The 15831-nt window shown below is 53.8% G+C and overlaps 1 protein-coding gene across 3 annotated transcripts in view; it reads left to right on the top strand.

The window, feature by feature from the left end:
• The window catches only part of GSN (gelsolin), a 54198-nt gene that overhangs the window by 14462 nt on the left and 23905 nt on the right, over window positions 1-15831 (top strand). The window contains exons 1-2 of one of the 3 annotated variants that reach the window (XM_059410897.1): window positions 13037-13260; window positions 15399-15603. In XM_059410897.1, the coding sequence (XP_059266880.1) occupies window positions 13114-13260; window positions 15399-15603 (352 nt within the window). In that variant the 5' untranslated portion in view covers window positions 13037-13113. Of the gene's footprint in view, window positions 1-13036; window positions 13261-13342; window positions 13382-15398; window positions 15604-15831 lie in introns of those variants that run through there. The other 2 variants (XM_059410898.1, XM_059410900.1) reach the window with 2 other exon arrangements.

Here is a 15831-nt window from a genome sequence, read left to right as displayed (position 1 = left end):
CTTGCTATTCTCTTCCCTGAGTCCCTTAGCCTCTGTTTACTCAGCTGTGAAAATGGGGGTGATACAGGGCTGCTGCGGATAGCTGATGGGGAAATAAAGCCGTAAGCACAAGCCTGTTGTAGACTGATCACTCACCTTATGTTTATTTCCCTGTTGGTTGGTAACAGCCCCATCCGTGTTGTAACCTGCCCCCTGGGGAGTCCTCTATGGCCGCAAATCTGTAATGATCTCACTAGCACCTTTAATCTTATGGCTGAGGAATCTGGGGCCCAGAGAGAGACAGTGACTCATCTAAGGTCACCTAGCCCTTCAGTAGCAGGGCTCAGACCTGTTCATTTCTCCCTCTTGCAGTTCTCACTTTTTAAATGCTGATAATTAAAAAAAAAAAAAAATCCCTAAGTCGATGGAGGAAGGGGTAATAATGGAATGGGCATTTTGGGGCTAGGAGCTCTCTCAGACACTTCCAGGGAGTATCCTGGCTAGACAGGCCCAGAGAAAATCATCCAAACACCTAGTTACATTTGGGGAAACTGAGGCCTAGAGAGAGTAGTCGCTTGCTCAGGGTCCCCAGAGAGTAGGAAGCAGAGAGAGCTTACAGGGGCCATCTCCAAACATCAGCAGTAGTTGGGTGGGCTTTTCTCCCCAGCCCACTGCCTCATGTTTGAGAAAGTGAATTAGAGCATGAAACAATAGTTTCCTGAGGACGTTTTGGTTTTTAATGGGTCAGTGTGTCAAGGACCATTTCCGGAACCGTGTGTGCCCATGTGAGGGCTGCGGAGCTGAGCCTGGCATAGCTATTTTGGACTAAGCCACAGGGTCCTATTTATAGGCCTGTGTGATTAGGTTGACGTGGGAAGGAGAGGCTCGTCTGCTCTCTGCCCAGCCCAGCTATGGCCGAGGAAGAGGCCCTGAGGGGCGAGTCTGACCTGTGGGTGAGTAGCAGGGGATCTGAGGTGGTCCCTGAAGCCTGCTTCAAGAAGGGGATCCAGGGGAAGTCCCAACTCCCGACCCGTAGAACTTCCACCAGCCAGGCCGGCTACAGAGCAGACATCAGCTGGGATCCTGTTCTCCCTACCGCCTGGGACCGGCCCGGACTCAGGGCAGTCAGACCCCTTCCCCAGCCACACCTCTCCAGTGTCCTCATTGCTCTATGTGGGTCACGCCTTGGAGCCTCTGCCTTTGCTATTCCCTCCTCCTGACTTGCCGGTTCCCAGTTCCCCAGAGAAAAACCTCCCTTTGTTCTTGTACTTGTCCTGCTGTAAGGCTCTTTGGGTCCCGGATGCTGCCTGCCCTGCGCTCCTGCTGCCCAGAGCCACTGGATGATTTCTCGAGTTCACGTGAGCTCCCTGCAGGGCCGGGAGCAAAGGCACGAGGAGGCAGGTATTTGTGGTGGGGAAGCCACGGTGGCCATCCGCCTTGTGTTTGATTAGCTCTGACCTGCATGCTGATGCAGCAGTAGGTGTGTTTTCAAGGTGTGTGGGCAGGAGAGGAAGACCTCCGACTTACACAGGCCTAGATGCAGACACCTCTCTGCACTTCCTAACTGTGCAGCCTTGGATAAACCCCTCTGCACCTTAGTTTCCCTGCCTGTGAAACGGAATGATGCTAGCCGTGGGTTTGGGGAAAGTGTTATCAACAAGAGAAAGCTTATAAATACTTACCGTGTTGCGTGTCCGCAATAAGCCTCTATGTGCAGTAGTAGGTGTTACTTACGGGTGGGGAAGCGGAGGCTCAGGGCAGGGAAGCGCCGTCTTAGGGCCCCACGCAAGTCAGTGGTCAATAGGAGAGACCAGGTCGTGGGGTCCTGGCCTCCACCTCCAGCTTATGTCCTTCTCCCCGCCCTCTCTTAGCCTCCTGGGCCTATTTTGTTCCCCCCCGATCAGGGGAGGCTTTGTTTGGGGATTGTTTTTCCTGAGAAATTTACTCTGTGGTGCCACAGTCTGACTCAGAGCCCTGAGTCACCAGGAGGCAGAGGGCCAGGGAAGAGGAGGGAAACGAGAGAAAGGACAAGAAAGGGCCCCCCAGCTCCAGCCCCAGCTTGCCCACTGCTTGATCCACTAGGTCTGATCAGTCCCCAGTCCTGCCTGGCCTCTGTTTCCCCAAGTGTGAAAGGAGATGCTGGGCTATGATGAGGGCTCCCATTCCAGGCTGAGCCTCAGAATCCCAGGTGCCCGGGCCCCACCCTAACCTATCGATTCGGAGGCTGGGCGTGGAGCCTGGGAATCCACGTTTCCTGGAGCTCCCCAGGTGACTGTGCTGCACACCTGGGCTGCAGAGGTGTTTGGGAACCTTGCAGTGCAAGGCTCTGCCTGGCTGGGCCTCGGAGCGGTTGCTAAGCCTTTGCTTGACCACCCTCCTAATTCAAGGAGAGTCCCTTTTCTTGCTGCATGCTTGGACAGAATGGTGCACGGGAAGTACATGGGCTTAAAAAAAAGAAACAACAAAAAACACAGCTTTTTGGAAGTCCAATGTACATCAGTTGTCAAAGTAAATTTATACGTAATTTGCATACACATAATTTACCCATTTTAGTTAATTCAATGACTTTTAGTGAATTTTACAGAGTTAAGCCACCATTATCACTATCCAGTTTGAGGATATTTTCATCGCCCCAAATCTTGCTGAATGATGCCTCTGCCTGCTTGCTGGCAGTCTACACACACACACACACACACACACACACCACACACTGGGGTCCATCACTAATCTTGGACCTCTGTGTGCCCCTCCCAGCTTCACTCCTTCTGGCTGTGTGACCTCAGGCAGATTATTGCCCCTCTCTGAGCCTTGGATTTCTCCTCCATAGGAGAGGGGGAAATCATAGCCTTCTTGTACCTTATTGTTTGAATTTCCCTAATGTGGTAGAAGGTCTGATGCCTTGTATGAGCCAGGGATGTGGGAGCCCGGCCGGGAGCATACAGGAGGTAGTACAGATGCCTGGGTGTTCTTGTAACAGTGTTAGCAAACACTGTGTTGACTCTGTGCACTGCACTGGGCTAAGCTGTTTAAATGCATGATCTCCTTCAATTCCCACAACAACTCTTATCATTTCTATTTCACAGCCAAAGATACTGAGGCACCGAGAGCAGAGGCGACTGCTCTCAGGTCGCTCGGGTAATGGATGGAAGGGCTGGGAATCGGACTGAAATCACAGCACGGAGTGAGGGAGGCTGTTCGTGGGCCTGGCTCAAAGTTTGGGGCACACACTTTCATGGGACAGAACCTCGTTTTTCAAAAGATGGTACATACAACAGAGGATCGAACACAGAAGTTCATGGAGCACGACATATGGTGGAAGTGACCTGGGCCCCAGTCCACACCCCACACATCGGGGTACACATGCAGGACAAGGCATGAGGAACACAGGGCTGCTGTGGGGCATGGAGAACGTGGTGTGTATGATGCTGGGACATGGCAGCCAGGGTAGAGGGCTTGAGATACAGCAACGGGACAGGCTCCCGGGTCGCAGAAGGACCCTTTCCATGTCTGCCTGGGGCTTCAGCACAAAGCAGCAGGAGCCAATTTGCTCCTCTCACAAAGGCCTGTCTGTTTTTTTTTTGCCTCCTCCTCCCTGTCTCTTTCGCTGCCAAAGAGTGGGAGTGTCCCGGACAAGTGGGGCTCAGGGTGCCCTCTACCACCCTACGAGCTCAGACAGGGGTCAAGGCTTGGGGCCAAGACAGACCATGACTCAGAAAGAGCCTGCCAGACCCCTAGATCCCTTCTCTGGGAGGTAAGCTGTGAGGGCCGGCATTGGCTGGGCCAGAGCCGGGTAATTTTCCTGTAAGCCTTCCTCTCCCCTGCTCCCCTCCCGGGCTGCCTGCCGGTGCTGGCTGCAGGCACGTCTGCATTCCGGGGGCTTAGGGGCGAGAGCACACACAGCTGCTGCGGCTGAGAAGCAGATAGCCACCAGCTGCTGCTGGAGGGGTGGAGGGTCTGTGAGTGCCCGAAGGAGGCTGTGACTCTAGGCTAGTATTTCCTGAGCCCTCTGGCATCTGGTGTGCACGGTCTTATGTTGTATGGTCTGCACTCGAGCCCCAGTTGCCTGATGAGGAGACTGAAGCTCAGAGAGGCAGGAGCTTGCCCAGGGTCATGCAGAGGCAGAGAAGAGGCTAGACTCCATGGATCATGGGAGTGTGGAAGGCAGGGGAAAGATGGAGACCCTGAAGCAGGACAGTTCTGGGCCGTGGGGGAGGGAAGTGCACGTGAAGCGGGGAGCTCGGGGGGGGGGGGGGGGGGGGTGTTGAGCACTTCCCCTCTGGCCTCAACCCTTCTGTAAAAAACGTCTCAGTGGGATGACTCTGGTTAGGTTCAGTGTCACAGAGGGTTCCCCAAGCCCCCAGAGGGCCGGACCCCTGCAGGAGGATGCTGGTCACAGGACAGGTGCCTGGGTATAGATGAAGCTGGAAACACCCCCGGGGAGAGAAGATGGTCCCCCATTTCGGAGCCTTACTGTGGGCTAGGCTCTGGGTTTTGTGTGCTGGATCTTGTTTCATTCTTCCAGCTGGTCATGATTATTTTCTGAGCCGGGAAGAGAACAAAAGCATTCCACTGTTCTACCTCTGTTTATGTTTAAGAGGGGAAAGTACTTTAAAAAAAAAAAAAAGAGATTGAAATTAAAAGGATTAGTAATAGTAAAAAATATCTTTGAATCTCTGGTAGTTCTGTTGCAGGTAAAAGTTTGAGGTATTTTGCAAAGAATCTCTAATCACGTCATAGGCTTTGCAGTTTTTCCATAACTGACTTCTACTCGTATCAAGTTTTGGCAAGCCCGTGAGTTCACCTGTCCACTCTGTATACCCAAGGACACAGGCTCAGAGAGGTTGAGTCACTTTCTCAGGGTCACCGGGTCCTGAGTGATAGGACTGGGATCAGATGGTGACTCCAGAGGCCTAGTTCTTTGCGGTGGGGACAGACCAGAGAAGAAAGCAGGGTGTCATAAGGAGAGACTCATGGAGGAGCTGGAAGTCAGGGTGGACTCTTTAGGTACTGGCTGGAGGCCCTCTCCTGAGATGCTGCCCCATCATCCTTGGTACCAGCAGCCATTCTGGGTCTCTGAGCCTTGGCTGAGCACCGCCAGCCCTCTCCTGTTCTGCTTGCCAGGACACAGAGATAAAGGTCTTCAAGGGTAGATATGGGGGCCAGTGAGCTATATGTGTCTAGGGCCTGCATATATGCTGGGAGCTTATCTTTGGATGTTCTGGTTATTGAGCACCTGCTGTGTGCCAGGCGCAGTGCCAGGAGCTCCTTCAATCCCCCCAGACACCACACAGGGTAGGAATCACCACCCCATTTTCTAGAAGAGGAAGTTAATGCATTGCACAAAGGCCACTTGCCTAAGCGCCCCTTGCAGTAGGGATTTAGGCTGTGTTCACACTCACACAGGACATTGCCTTGTGTCCCCTTTGTTGGAAGGTTGTGTGTCCTTCATCCTGTGGGTCATTCTTGGTATCCTGAGCTCCTGGGGGCTTGGTCCCTTCTCCTGGACTCTGTCATTTTTCCTCTGACCCACAGCCACCCCGTTTCTCAAGAGTTCTGCCTGCAAGGTGCAGACTGATACCCAGGTAGATGGGCTCCATCTTCTTGCCAGAGCCCAGCACGGGGGTCTTGGCCATAGTTGGCTGTGCAGAGCTCAGGGACAGAGAAGGGCTTCATTTGGAGCCTGTGGCAGGAGGGACATGTCACTATATTCTGATGTCCTGTTGTCGCTGTTCCCACCATGATGTTTGTTGGCCTTGGGAGCTTCTAACATGCTTGGTGGGTCCTGGTGAAGGATAGGTTTGTTCCCTAGATAGGCAGGAGGGGACTTTGGGGAAATGGCACAAACAGTTTTGCCTTTCCTGTTTCTCTCAGAATCCTAGAGCCCCAGGGCCCAAAGGGTCCTTAGAGATGAGCTGGTTCACTTTGTCACCTGAGTCCTCTTGGCTGGGTGACCACTGGGCAGCTCATTACCTCTCTAGAAAAGGGGAAAGGAAGTGGCATTTTTTGAACATTTATTTTATACCAGCCATAGTCCTAGGATCTTCCCCATTTATGGTCTCATTCAGTCCCCTCCACTTGCCTTTGAGAAATGTATTTTTTTTAAATATTTTATTTATTTATTTATTGGACAGAGAGAGAGAGATCACAAGGAGGCAGAGAGGCAGAGAGAGAGAGAGAGGAGGAAGCAGGCTCCCTGCTGAGCAGAGAGCCGATGCGGGGCTCGATCCCAGGACCCTGAGATCATGACCTGAGCCAAAAGCAGAGGCTCAACCCACTGAGCTACCCAGGTGCCCTAAGAAAGGTATTTTTACTCCAGTTTTATACACAAGGAACTTTAGTCTCAGAGAGATAATTGACCCAACTCCCAGCAAACAGTAACCAAAGCTTTCTTTATAGTTGCATACCCTATGCCAAACACTTTGGCGAAGCCCCACTTATATTTTACTGTACTAAATTCTCAGAGCAACCCTAGGAAGAAGGTATTATAATCCCCATTTTACAGATGAGGAGATTGAGGCCCAGATTGCAGAAGAAACCCACTGAAAGCCACACAGCTAGGAAGCACTAGGTCAGGGATTTACACCCACATTTTCCTGGCAGGAGCTCTTTCCACAATCATACCCATTGTTTTTCTCCTTCTTGGAAAGCCTTTCCTCTGTGGAACAGAGAGCTGCTTCCCATGGCTTCTGCTCATTCTGGCTCTGGTTTTGGCTTCATAGACACTGCCTCCCCAGCTGTTTGCAGATGGAGACTGGGTCCCCATCTTCTACTGGTGCCGCAGCTACAATGCTTGTAACTGGGCCTCTTTATCTTGCTGCTAATTTGTGTTTGTGCCCTGTGTCCCCTATTAGTGGGCTGCAGGGTGCCCGAAGGGCTGGAACGTAGCTTTTGCCACTGTTTACAGCCCCAGCCTCTGGCCTGCCAAGCCTTGGAGGGCCAGCTCTTCCCCCAGAGAAGGGGAGACAGACTACAAAGTGGACCCTTTGGCAGGAAGGGTGCTGGGCTTGCAGCCATGGCCAAATCTGGCTGCTTCCAGGGCACAGGGTCAGGAAGTGGTGGGGCCAGGCCCCCTCTCAATGTCCTGTCCTGGCTGGCTCTCGGCACTAGGTGGGGTTACCTCCGGAAACTGGGAAAGGGCCAGTGGCTTCGGCCCCTGGGATAGTTGGCCTCTTGGATGTGGCTTCAGCCAAGCTCTACTGGCCATCTCCCCAGCAGCTGTCCACACCCGGGGTAGATGGGGCCAAGGCGGAGGTCCAGCTGGCTCTTCCAGGGGACCTTGTCCTGTCCTGGGCTCAGGCCTCAACTCTGATCTGGGAGCTGAGACCTGGGTTCTAGGGGAGCCCGGCCAGATACTAGCTATGAGACTCCGAGAAATGACACTCTTATTCTTGGTGTCATTATCTACAAAGAGGATGGACTAGTGAACCTTGCAGCTAAAGACTCCTCCTCTGGGTAACTCCCGCCAGCAGCCTGGCTCCAGAGCTCCCAGCCACCCTTTCAATGGGCCCCACTTATCCCTGTTTACAGACGGCTGACCCCAGGCTCCGAAGAGAGGGTAACTTGTTCTGGGTCACACAACTCTGACCTCAACTCAAGAATCTCACTGTGGAATCTGTAACCTCTCTCCCACCCTGCCACGTTCCTCTTCTGCGTGTGTACGTGCGGAGCCAAGGCTTCAGTTCAGGATGCTGACTTTTGCAGAGCTCCTCCTGTGTGCCAGGCCTTTGGGCCTCCTCGCTTCTCCTCGAGATTGGTATCATTCTCCCATTCTAGAGATAAGGAGACTGAGGCCCTGATCCCGGGAGCGGAATTTCCCAGGTTCTGAAACCTGTGGGCTTTCAAGTCCACAGGCTCCCCACATCACACCGAGGCCCTGTCCAGTTTCGCTGGGTTTCATAACCGGCTTCTCTGTTTACTGACTATTGTTCCAATTAGCAAAATCCAGGGCTAGAGGGGCGGGGGTTCCCAGGAGGACCCAGAGAACAGCCCCGAGCCAGAAGGCAAACAAGCTCTGGGAGAGAGGGCTTCCCATGAGTGGCCGGCTGCCAGAGAAGTCAGGGACGGCAGTGTTTGGTGAAGAGAAAAGAACAGGGTGGTGTCTTCCAGGCCCAGCCAAGGGCCTTTTGTACATGGTGGCCGGGGGCGGAGGGTGAGGTCGCCTCCTCCAGTCTCTGCTAGCTGCCTTGCGACGCCCCAGAGAGACGCAAAGACAAGCCTAAGGTCACAGAAGGAGAGGGAGTAGGGCCGGAGCTGACCAGAGGGGGTCCAACTGCAGGGGAGGGACATGGGCCCCTTCCGGTGGCAGACACTAAAAAGCTGTCCAGTGGGTACAGGGCAGTGGTGGGGAGCCAGGAGCAGCCAAGATCGAGGGTCGGGGAGATGTCTTAGTTCCAGAGGAGAACAGGGATTAGGGCTCACAGGACAGGTGGTGGCAGAGCCTGCGCCCCACCCCCCACTCAAAGAAACCACGCCTGACCTGAGCGCCTGGGAGTGGCCCAGAGTACGGGTGCCTCAGTCTCTCCTTAGTTCAGGGGCCACAGCGGGGGGGTCTTCCTAGGACATGCCTTTGTCCCAGGTACTCACGCAGGTATGTGGAGGCCCAGAGGGCCTTCCTGTGACCTCCTGCCCCAGTCTGGAAGGTGTGTGTGTGTTGGAGGTGGGGGTAGGGGTTGGCTGCCTCAGAGACTCTTGGCTGCCAGGCTGGGCCTGGGCTTGCCTGGTTTACAGACTGGTTTAGGGCCCTTTATCTGGAAACGTTGCTCCCTGCCTGGGGCCGGATGGTGGCAGGTGGTTCTGCTTGATCCCCCCAGACAGTTCTTGGGGACTAGAGCCGGCCAGGCTTGTGTTGGAATCTCAGCAGTGCCTCCTTCCAGCTGAGTGTCCCTGAGCCAGTGACTAAAGCTCCCTGAGTCTGTAACATGGGGACTTGAATGCCTGTTTCCCCTGGTTGCTGAGGAGACTTGGTGTTGCCCCTCCCCCACCGCTTCCCTCCCTCTCTTCTCCCAGAGATGTCTAGACCCGGAATTGAGGGGGCATTGGTGACGGTAGTGTCTCCTTCTGCAGGTCAGGAGCCCTGGCCTGTCTGAATCAGAGGGTCCCGTAGACGTGACCCCCGCCAGTGCACCTGTTTTACAGATGGGAATCCTGAGGCTCACAGATATGCAGCTTCTGGATGTGGTCGCACAGCCAGTCTCTGGGAATGCATCTCAGAGTCACAGCATGCTGTCCTACTGCATGGGGCATGTGGACAGGGACAGGGACTTATCCAAAGTCACCCAAGAAATCAGTGGCAGAGGTAGGCCTAGCACTTGCGCCTCTTCCTTTTTACCGAGGGGCCTTTCTTTTGCACTCCGATCCCCCTGCTGTCTCGAACTCCTGCATCCTCCCTGAGCAGGGAGCCACGTAAAGCCGTGGTTCCCCATCACAGCCCACACACGCCACTGCCTGGTAGCAAGAATTTCCAGGCTCTGGGCACCCCAAGGGGAAAGGCCCAGGGTCTTTTCGCCAAGTCTCCGAGAGACTCAGGACCCAGGATCCCCAAGCTATGTGACAAGCAAAGCTGCAGGGTCTTTGTAATCAGTAACGTGGTGGGGCCGGGGTGGGGCAGGGACCCTGGGCTGGTGGTCAGTGACCCCCGGGGCCAAGGCCAAGCCACAGCAGCCCTCTGTGAGTCACCCGCCGGCCAGGTTGGGACCACACTGCTCCAGAAGGACAGCTCAGCTAGGCCAGCTGCCATCTCACTTTCACTCTGGGGACTGGGAGGGTGAGGAAATTTCTTCTTCCTACTTTGTTTGTGTTTTCCAAGCTGTCTAATGAGCAGGCATCACTTGAAGTCTATTTCGAATAGTATTATTTCTTCTTAAAAAGAGAAAAAAACCCAACGACCATGGATGCACGCATTCTTGTAAATTGTTTCAAGCCCTACAGCTCATTTTATTTCCAGGCAGGTACGTTGAGATGTAAGTCATATATCATAACAGTTCGTCCGTTGTAAGCATTCGGTACTCTGGTTTTTGGTAGATTTTCTGAGTCTGCAATATGTCACCATTTTCCAGTGTTAGAATGTTCTCGTCACCCTTGGGTGTCCTCGCGGGCCGATGACCGTGATCTGGGCGTTCCCTCCAGCCTCAGGCTGCCACGGCCGTATTTGCAGGTGAAACTCTCCCCCTTTGTGCCTTTCAAGCAAACTTCCTGGACAGTTTGGGGTTTCCCCTCCTTGACTTTTTAAGGATGTATGCAGAAATGGAACCCTTACCAAAAAGAGGAGAGGAGCCAGACGCTGGTCCTCGTACAGTTGGCCTTTTGCACTTAGAGGTTTCTCGTTGCTTCCTGCCTCCCTACTGTGTGGCAGGCACAGTCAGATCCAGCTCATTCTTCCTTCACAGCTGCAAAGCGGTCCATTGTATGGAGGCTCCATAACTTATTGAACCGGGACACTAGGGTCCTTTCCAGTTTCCTTCAAACAATGCTTCCGTGAATGTCCTTGCTCGTATATTTTGGTGTTTTTTTGTAAGTAATACTGAAGGAAGTGGAACTTTGTTGCATTGTGTCTTCCTTGAATTCGGGGAGCTAAATTGCTATCCAGAGAGGTGAAACCGGTTTATGCTTACGGCAAGAGCTTATAGGAACTGTGGGGTTTTTATAATCCTCCAAATCCCCAGCAAGAGGGAAGAGCTCTGAAGGCCTAGGCACGCAGCCCCGAGACCTCGGGCACCTCCCTGGGACTCCCCATGGACACCGAGATGATGTTCAGACTCCAGCGGGACACACGGGCTGCTGTGACTCCTGCCACCCTCTCATCAATCCTTGCTCCCTGTGTTGTAGGCTGGACCCCTCCTTACCCACTGGATGTGGCCTGTGTTTGCTTGCCCTTTGCCCATGCGGTTCCCCCCTCCTAGAATGTCTTTTATTCTCAATCTCCCTCCTCCTCGTCCTTTGAGGCCTAGGTCACAAGTCCTTTCTATCATGAAGCTTCCTTGTAATCCCTACAGTCTGAATTGCCTTCTTTCTGTGTGTTCCCTTAGCTCTTTATCTGACCGACAGACACTCTCACGTGGGAGGAAGTTGGGGGTGGTGCAGGGCAAACTTCAGCCTGATTCGATAGAAGCTGGTCTCCAGGATGAGCCAGGAGAGGTGACCACAGCTTGGGGAGAATGGGGACAGGAACCCCCATTTACCGAGTTGCAGACCAGGCCATTTTCATACCTACAGACTGATTTGATCCTCAGCAACTATTACACCCATTTAGTAGATGAGGAGACTGAGGCACAGTGGAGGTGGGGGTCAAACCCAAGTCTCCAGCTCCTCAGTTTGCTTCCTGTCTTAGCACTAGGCTTTTGGGAGAGAGGATGGAAAGAGAAGTTGGAACGAGAAGTGGATCCAGCGGAGGGGTCAGAGGGAGGAGAGAGGGGTTGGTGGAGGTGGGAGGCAGGTGTCCTCGACCTGGAACAGTATTTGTTCTAACACAACACTGGGGACAGTGGAGGGTTGGGAAGGGAGCCTTGGAGTGGGGAAGAGACTTCAATCCCTGTCTTCCCCAGGGCACCTAATAGATAAGATCTGGAACTGAAAAAAGACCTCTGCCTCTGGGGGGGCGGGGAACCACAGAAACCCACAGAACCACTACCAACAACTGCAAGAACCAGCAAGCACTTGGTATTTAAGACAGGAGGGTAAGTCCAAAAGCATCAGCTAAAGGACGTAGATAGAATAGGTTGCTCCTGGGGAGAACTGAGTAGAGTAGAGAGGGAACAACTTTGTACAAATAGGTGAATTTAAGTTGTGATAAAAATAAAACTTTTTGTTTATTTATTTTTTAAAGATTTTATTTATTTATCCGATACAGAGAGAGAAATCACAAGTAGGCAGAGAGGCAGGCATAGAGAGAGAGGGGGAAGCAGGCTCCCTGTGGAGCAGAGCCCAATGTAGGGCTCAATCCCAGGACCCTGAGATCATGACCTGAGACCAAGGAAGAGGCTTAACCCACTGAGCCACCCAGGTGCCCCCAAATAAAACCTTTTTAAAATAAAAACTGTTGGGGTGCCTGGGTGGCTCAGTGGGTTAAAGCCTCTGACTTCGGCTCAGGTCATGATCCCAGGGTCCTGGGGTCAAGCCCCGCATCGGGTTCTGCTCAGCAGGGAGCCTGCTTCCTCCTCTCTCTCTCTGCCTGCCTCTCTGCCTACTTGTGATCTGTGTCTGTCAAATAAATAAATAAAATCTTAAAAAATAAATAAATAAAATAAAAACTGTTGGGGCACCTGGGTGGCTGTCGGTTAAGCGTCTGACTTCGGCTCAAGTCTTGATCTTGAGGTCCTGCCTGTGTTGGGCTCCGGGCTCAGGGAGTCTGTTTGTCCCTCAGCCACTCCCCCAAATAAATGAATAAAGTCTTAAAAAAATAAAAACAAACTGTTTAAAAAGAAGGAAAGAAGCCGTCTGGAGTAAATTAGCACCTGCAGTCTCAGAGCCCAGAGGTCTGCCTCTCCCCCTGGAGTCTTGCTCACTGGAGCAGTGATTGCAAGCCCCCTGCACTCCTGCCCCTGGCTGGGGGCAGCTGCTTGCTGCCCGGGTTCCACCCGGGACTACCTGGGTTCAGATTTTGGCTGCATCATTTCCTAGTTGTGTGCAAGTTGCTTGACTTGACCATTCTACCCTTAGTTTTTCCCTTTGTAAAACGGGGCTGTCCATAGTGCCTACCTGTAAAGGAGGTGAGGTGCTATCAGCCTTAATATGATTGTGGAAAGCCTTCGAAACCAGTTTTTTATATTTTTGCTGGAGATACTAGGTGCAGAGAGGGGAACGGGCTTGTGTGGGGCACACAGGAGGCTGAGCTGGGCTTTCTAACTTTCCTACCTGCACACACCCCTTTAGTGTGCATTGCGTTGGCGCCTGCTGTTGTCAGGCCCTTTGCTAGGTCTCGCCCCCGGAGCTGGGATGAAGGGACAGCCACGCCCAGTCGGGTCGGTCCGGGTTGGATCCTCAACGTCTCCAACCTCCAGGCCAGATCCCCGCCCCTCCAGGCCCGCGCCCTCTCTGAGGGGCGGTCCCCGGGTCGAGTGGGAAGGGCCGGCGGCTATATAGGGTCGGTGACCGAGAGACCGAGGCTGCGGACTGGGGTCTTCTGCCTCCGGCGCTGCCATGGCCCGGCACCACTCTGTGCCCGTGCTGCTCTGCGCGCTGGCGCTGGTCCTGGCGCTGTGCGCGCTGTCGCCAGCTCTCGCAGCCACGGCGTCGCGTGGGACGGTCCAGGCACGGGCGACCCAGGGGCGGGTGTCCCAGGCGCGGGTGAGTGCCCGGGGGGCCCGGGGGCTCCCGGAGTAACTCTCTATTGTAAGTTCTTGCAGATACAGCGCTAGGAAAAGGGGAGTAATTCAGGTCTAGAATGGAAAAACTGTTTTGTTGCTTTGTAAGTATCTCTTGCTGCTTCCGGGGCTCCTGTGAATTGGGGGTGGGAACCTTAGGGCGCCTGGCTGTTTCCCTCCCTAGAGGCTAACCTCACCTTGGCCGGGTTTCTTGTTTCCTAGCCTTTGCCTTTTGATTTCCTACTCATCGCCGCCTCTTGATTTCTTTTTTTCCCTCTGCCTGATTTCTCTCTCCTTTCTGATTTTTTTTTTTTTTTTTTTGTCTTGAACAACATTTAATCTCTGATGTTTCAGAAGACACTTTAGGATCTTGAACAGCCTGAGGGTTGAGCCTTTGACAGTGACTGCTGATCCTGAGTGTGCCACATGAGGGAGGCCGGCACCCAGCGTGGAATTGGAAGCTGGGGTCCCTGCTCTGTTACCAGACGGCAGAGTGACCATGGATGAGTCGCTTCCCTTCCCCAACAGTGTGAACCACGAGAGGCTTGTCTCTAAGATCTCTCCTGGCCCTGACAGTCTGTGAATAACTTGCAGAGAATGTACTGAATTGCCTTCCCATAGAAACGGACAAAACTACATGCAGTAACCAGTAGTGGAAACAAAATAGTTCTTTGGTATTTATAAAGCCTCAGGGCTTAGACTCCCATCTCAGCATTGGCCCAGGCCTGGGGTCCATCATGAGTGGGCTGAAGTAGGGAGCAGGAAGTTGGAAATAGCAGAGTCAGGGACCACTGCATGGTTTATGATTACAAATTTGTTAGGCCCACGGCCAAGGAGCCTCCGCAGTGGAAGTGTGCAGGGTGGTCACTTACCCTGATTTCTCAAGCCAACCAGAGCTCTCCTGCTCCCAGGCAACAGAGAGGTTTAGTCACAAGGATGTGTCTTGTCCTTGGACCCCTCCTCTGATTTTTTCTTTCATTTCATGTTCTTCTTTCTCGTCTGATACCTTTTTTCCCTCTCCAGTATCTCCCCACTGCTTTTTTTGTATGACCTCACCCCTGTCTGCTTATCGTCATTACTCTATGTATTCTCCCTTCCCTGATATGTCTGCCCTGTCTGGTTTCTCCTTCTCTCTCCTGTTTTCCTTTTGTGTTTCTCCACCCTCTGCCCAAGTTCTCCCCATCTGGTTTCCCTTAGATCCCTCTTCCGGCCCGAGGTGACCTGTGCCTGCTGACTTCTGCGCCCCGGCTCCAGGCTAACCATCCTGCCCCGCTCCATCTCTAGCCCCTGTGCATGTCGGACGGCCTTTGCCCCCTCCTTGACCACCTCCTCTCCAACAGGCTCCTACAGACCCTGGCTGCCTCCTCTCTACCTTTTCCAAGAAATGGAATTGGGGGTGGGATGTCGGCGGGGGGGCAGGACGGAGGAGGCAAACAGCGCAGGAGGCCACTTGGGCTCCGTCTAGGCCCTTCTTGGGACCGTGATGGGGACATGGGTGGGACGTGGGAAATCTTCCAAAGAGCAAAAAGCAAACAGGCTGTGTGACCTTGGGCCGGTCCCCTCCCCTGTTTGGGCCTCAATTAACAGATCTGCAGCATGGGGTTGGATAATGAGCTCTCTGAGGACCCTTCTAATTCTAAGAGCCGCTGAGGATGCTGGAAGGGAACATGCTGAACCCCTGGGAACCCCCAGATTTACCTTTGCCATCTGAGGGGGTCTCCCTATGGCTCCAGAGTTTATGCTCTTGGATCTTGTGGGCAGTTCCTGCGCTACCACTTCCTAGCTGGGGGTCCGGGGCAGAATCACTTCACCTCTCCATGCCTCAGCTGCCCCATCCAATTGGCACTAAGAAAGGGAGGGAGAAGGAAGGTAGAGCCTTCTGTCCCTCCATCCCCAGTGAGCTGAGGAGGCGAGACAGACTCTGGTCAGGGACAGGGTCTGGAGCCTAAACTCTGCCCTGTTTGCTCACTCTCAGAGACAGGGATAGACTTGCCTCAGGGGCGGGGAGAGTCAGAGGCTCAAGTGAGACGCTCTTGGGGCTGGAAACCACCCTCCCTCGTGCCCTGGGGTCTGTCCTCACCAGGCCCCGGCCCCCACTCAGGCTCCGCCCATCTCTTCCAGCCCAGCAGCATGGTGGTAGAACACCCCGAGTTCCTCAAGGCGGGGAAGGAGCCCGGCCTGCAGATCTGGCGCGTGGAGAAGTTTGACCTGGTGCCCGTGCCCCCCAACCTCTATGGAGACTTCTTCACAGGCGACGCCTACGTCATCCTGAAGACGGTGCAGTTGAGGAATGGGAATCTGCAGTATGACCTCCACTACTGGCTTGGTGAGGCTGCCCCCTCCCCTATTAAGTACAGGGTCCCCAGGAAGCGCCCGCGGGAACTGAGCGACCGCCGGGCATCAGAAGTGCGCCAGCCCCTTGGCTAGTGGTATCCTGAGACTCCAGAGCCAGCCTGTTCCAGGTCAGACGCCAGCTCTGCCCTCTGGCAGGTCACTCAGTAGCTCTGTAGAGGGGACGTGGTGACAACGCCACATGACCTCACGAGAGTGTCTG

Source organism: Mustela nigripes, chromosome 9, assembly GCF_022355385.1.
Source record: "Mustela nigripes isolate SB6536 chromosome 9, MUSNIG.SB6536, whole genome shotgun sequence".
In the NCBI taxonomy this organism is placed as follows: domain Eukaryota; kingdom Metazoa; phylum Chordata; class Mammalia; order Carnivora; family Mustelidae; genus Mustela; species Mustela nigripes.
This window is presented reverse-complemented; position numbering and strand designations above follow the sequence as displayed.